The sequence below is a fragment of the Branchiostoma floridae genome, chromosome 14 (assembly GCF_000003815.2).
Source record: "Branchiostoma floridae strain S238N-H82 chromosome 14, Bfl_VNyyK, whole genome shotgun sequence".
Lineage (NCBI taxonomy): Eukaryota > Metazoa > Chordata > Leptocardii > Amphioxiformes > Branchiostomatidae > Branchiostoma > Branchiostoma floridae.
This window is the reverse complement of record NC_049992.1, coordinates 19,728,173-19,733,194: the sequence shown is the minus strand read 5'-3', so window position 1 is coordinate 19,733,194 and position 5,022 is coordinate 19,728,173. Positions and strand designations below refer to the sequence as shown.

General features: G+C 43.0%; 1 protein-coding gene across 1 annotated transcript in view; it reads right to left on the bottom strand.

The window, feature by feature from the left end:
* The window catches only part of LOC118430491 (polypeptide N-acetylgalactosaminyltransferase 5-like), a 17,167-nt gene that overhangs the window by 5,973 nt on the left and 6,172 nt on the right, over positions 1-5,022 (bottom strand). The window contains exon 4 of the mRNA XM_035841398.1: positions 4,732-4,856. Within this exon, the coding sequence (XP_035697291.1) occupies positions 4,732-4,856 (125 nt within the window). The remainder of the gene's footprint in view (positions 1-4,731; positions 4,857-5,022) is intronic.

The window sequence follows — 5,022 nt, the reverse complement described above, 5'->3', positions numbered from 1 at the left end:
GTCTAAAGGTGATACTGGACCAAAGGGTTCTCTGGGCATCGGCCAGAAAGGCGAGGTGGGACAGAAAGGTGATACTGGACCAAAGGGTTCTCTGGGCATCGGCCAGAAAGGCGAGGTGGGACAGAAAGGTGACACTGGACCAAAGGGTTCTCTGGGCATCGGCCAGAAAGGAGAGGTGGGACAGAAAGGTGATACTGGACCAAAGGGTTCTCTGGGCATCGGCCAGAAAGGAGAGGTGGGACAGAAAGGTGATACTGGACCAAAGGGTTCTCTGGGCATCGGCCAGAAAGGCGAGGTGGGACAGAAAGGTGAAGCTGGACCAAAGGGTTCTCTGGGCATCGGCCAGAAAGGTGAGGTGGGACAGAAAGGTGAAGCTGGACCAAAGGGTTCTCTGGGCATCGGCCAGAAAGGTGAGGTGGGACAGAAAGGTGACACTGGACCAAAGGGTTTTCTTGGCATCGGCCAGAAAGGCGAGGTGGGACAGAAAGGTGACACTGGACCAAAGGGTTCTCTGGGCATCGGCCAGAAAGGAGAGGTGGGACAGAAAGGTGAAGCTGGACCAAAGGGTTCTCTTGGCATCGGCCAGAAAGGCGAGGTGGGACAGAAAGGACAAAATGGTCAGAAGGGCCAAAAGGGCGAGATGGGCTATGGTCAGAAGGGTCAAAAGGGCCAGCAGGGTTATGGTCAGAAGGGCCAAAAGGGCGAGATGGGCTATGGTCAGAAGGGTCAAAAGGGCCAGCAGGGTTATGGTCAGAAGGGCCAAAAGGGCGAGATGGGCTATGGTCAGAAGGGCCAAAAGGGCGAGATGGGCTATGGTCAGAAGGGCCAAAAGGGCCAGCAGGGTTATGGTCAGAAGGGCCAAAAGGGCCAGAAGGGCTATGGTCAGAAAGGCCAAAAGGGTCAAGCGGGCTACAGTTCAAGTACAGTATACTATCGTGACAGCAGGATTCCACTTTAAACAATCAAAAACCTCAATTCTAGCATTTCTCTACCGTCAGGCAAGTAATATTGTGATTGCAAAATTTAACCAAGACATTCCTTATCAACTAGAAAGGCCGACATTTGCTTAAGAGCAAATACAGCATATTTCAGCCATACCCCTTCCCACGCAACATTGGACTGTTCCAAATCACCCCTGCGCAAAAATGGAACATCCTCTTAACAGTACATTATCCCCCAAAGTGGACTGGTATTGTGAATTGACTCCAGGTAAAAACAGAGCTTGCTTCTATTTTTCAGAAAATGACAATAATCACACCTTCCATTCAGAAAATTTTCATCATGACTGAAAATTGTTGAATGACTTCATGTAATGTCATTAACAATTTTCAGTACGATAACTAGGTGTAAGTTTAAAAAAGTATAAGCTCCTTGTGATGTGGGTACATTTATTATTGCAATGAACTTTTTTTATTCAAGTAGGGCATACGATTTAATAATTATCAAGCAGGTGCAGGTACTGTAGGAGCGTTTGTTTTCTTCAAGCTGTAAAACTGTTAAACTGTTTTACTTTGTATGCAATCAACCATCGAGCCTATTCTTATTTTAGTTTAACAACTTCCTGCCAGACCCGGAAGATACGATTGAACCTTGTTCGAGGATTTATTTTCGTCTGTCTGGTCAGTCTGTTCATACCCTGGCGCTGAGAGTGTTTTATTGGGCTGAAACTCTGGCAGTTTAAAGTTACTAACAATTTAAATGTTCAAAGTTTATGCCAAACAACAACAGCACTAGGAAATGTGGCCACTATAGACAGGTGGTCACTATAGAGAAAATGCTGATCTATTGACTAGGAGCCATACGTTACACATGATTTCAGTACACTGATCATTAATCATATAAACATTGCACAGGTAAGCCAATTGTTTAGATGTACAATTAAGTTCAAATAATTCTGAAGAGAAATATTGATGAGAAAATAATCATTCTCGCCACTGTCTAACTTATAATTACGTATCAAAACTAAACGCAGATTTTCTAACTAACGCACCTTTCGCCGAATTCATCATAGGACCGCCGGCTATCAATCAAACACGGCTGTTGATTAGACTTAGAGTTTCAAACAGTCATGTGCTGTGTGCCAGTTGACAGCGAACTTCATGCTACGTGATGTTTTACATTGCTTGAACCTTCTTTCCTACAGCGGTGCTTCTACAAAATATTTAGACTGTAACACTGAGTTTTATAGAATAGAATTTGACGCAGAACAGCGTATTTTGCTGGGTATTTTTTTTGAAACATGTCCGTGGGAATATCAGCGAGGCGGCGACGTAGGGATATCAGACCGTCAACAAAAGTCGCACGGCGGCTAACGGCGCAGCGAAGATACTAGCGCTATAAATAAGCGCTTCAACTAAGGATGGCAACCCGTACAATATTTTTGTATACTGTTGAGCTAAGTAAAGTTTGTTGTTTATGAGGTTTTAGTTGTCTTTGAAGCTTTGACCCGAAATATTTTAAAGTCAAACTGCTGAAGAGAAATAAGTGACTGCTACGATTATCGTAGATATGGCCCTAAAAAAACTGATAAAAGAAGCCTTCTCAATAGCCTAAAATGCAAGAGCTTCCGGGGGGGCTTCGCCCACCTGGGTCCCCCCCACAGTGGCCCTGCCCCTGGACCCCGCCAGGGACATTCGGCGGCCCCCGGACCCCTGTCCGACGCTTTGAAAAAATCCTGGCGAGAAGTCTGTACGGCCTGAGTCTTCAAGTTAACGTATTGTGTGGTCCCGCTTATGAATATTAATTAGCCTTCGCTTTTTTCTTCGCTGATTGGCTGAACCATTAATTGAATTAACTCTTCCTGCCGGCTAGACGCAGGTGCAGATGTCGGCTCTGTGGGGTGAACGTCCGAAAGGTCACGGCATGGAGAACGAAAGAAAACCAATTTCCCCTAAAAAAAGTGCTGTAATTAAGCCTTTTACAGTACTTTATGCCAAAAATTTTACTTGGATCATTTTACCAACTATATTATGCCTATCTATACCAAATGTTACTCATACCAGGGTACAGGGGTGCAAAATATACCGTTATAAGACCGTCAACAACAGTCGCACGGAGCTAACAGCGCAGCGAAAATACCATCGCTAGCGTTTCAACTTCGGATAACAAGTTATAAGTACTGTTGAACTCAGTAACGTTAAAGTTTGTTTTAGTTGCCTTTGACGGTTTGACCTGAAACAGTGTTACGCTAAACTCCTGAAGAGAAGTTAAGTGACTGCTGCGATTATCATAGATATGCCCCTAAGAACTAATACAATATAAAGCCTTCTGAATAGTCTAAAATGCGAGAGCCTTAGGCGGGCTTTGCTCCCCCTGGCGGGAACACTGCTATATACGGGATCATGAGGCCCCGCTTATGAATATTAATTAGCCTTTGGCCTCCTCTTCGCTGATTGGCTAGGTCTTTGATTCAATTAACTCTCCGGCTGACGCGCACAGGTGTGGCTCTGTGCGGGGTCACGGAAGGTCACGTCAGGAGGCCAAAAGAAAACAAATTTCCCCTCAGAAAAGTGCCAAAATTAATCATTTTAAAGTTGTTTATGTCAAAAATTTTACTTGAATCTTGTTACCAAGTATCTAATGCCTATCTATACCAAATTTCAGGTCATTTAATTGTAATACCAGGGTACAGGAGCCCAAAGTGTCCTTTTTTGGTCAAAAATTGGCCAAAAATCGCAAAAATAAGCATTTTGTTGCACTGTACACCAAAAGTGTTATTGAATTTATATTAAGGGATTATCAAGGCACATCTGTGTCAAATTTCAGCTCATTCGGTTGCAATACCAAGGTACAGGAGCCAAAAGTGTCCTTTTTTGGTCAAAAATTGGTCAAAAAATCGCAAAAATAAGCATTTTGTTGTACTGTACACCAAAAGTGTTATTGAATTTATATGGGGGCATTATCAAGGCACATCTCTGTCAAATTTCAGCTCATTTGGTTGTAATACCAGGGTACAGGGGCCAAAAGTGTCCTTTTTTGGTCAAAAATTGGTCAAAAAATTGCAAAAATAAGCATTTTGTTGTACTGTACACCAAAACTGATATTGAATCTATATGGGGGACTTATCAAGGCACATCTGTGCCAAATTTCAGCTCATTCGGTTATAATACCAGGGTACAGGGGGCCCAAATATACAGTTTTGGTCTTAAGATGACCAAAAAACCTTAATAAAATCATTTAAGAGATAGATATGAAAAAAATGAAAAAAACGCCCGAGGGTATTGGCCCACTCTACCCTTGTGCCAAATTTCAAGTCATTCGGTTGAGGAACAACGGAGATACCGTGTTCCGAAGATTTGACAGGAGAAAGAAAGAAAGAAACATTACGAATACAATATATTTCACCATACCTATGGTATGCCTGAAATATAAATACCTGATGAGCGTATGTACTCAATGAACAAAGGTACCCACACGAAATACTATTAGAACTCTATGCCTTATTTGACATACCGGGTCGAAATCTTCTCGCGTTTTACAGAGATGAAGATGGTGTCAGTATACACATCGTAAATCACAGCCAACAGATGTTTGCTGTCGAATGAAGTGTTCTCCAATGTGAGGTCCAACCAAATATCCATACTTTGATAGATTGCAATATTTTTTTCAAATGGACAGGTAGGTAATAAATGAAAAAAGTAAACCCACTTCATAGTTATCCTGCTCACTACCTTATACATTACCGTATACAAATCCCCTCAATGGGTGGGGTACAAAAAAGCATAACCTTACCTCCCCTCTGGCATGTTTGACCCCCAGTAGCCTGGCCCTGATGAGCCCCTGTCTGGTCGGACTGCGGATGATCCGCACCTCGGGCAGCTGGGATACGTACTCATCCAGGGGGGCCTGAAGGTGGTCTGGAAATAGTCATGAAACCATATGTTAAGTCCCATGCAATAAGAACCCATGGACATATGGAATACACCATTGCAGCAAGAAAACAAAAGCTGAATTATCAAAGCTGAATTGTCATTGTTGGAAAATAATAAAAAGACATACTAAAAGAACACGTTACTCATTCGT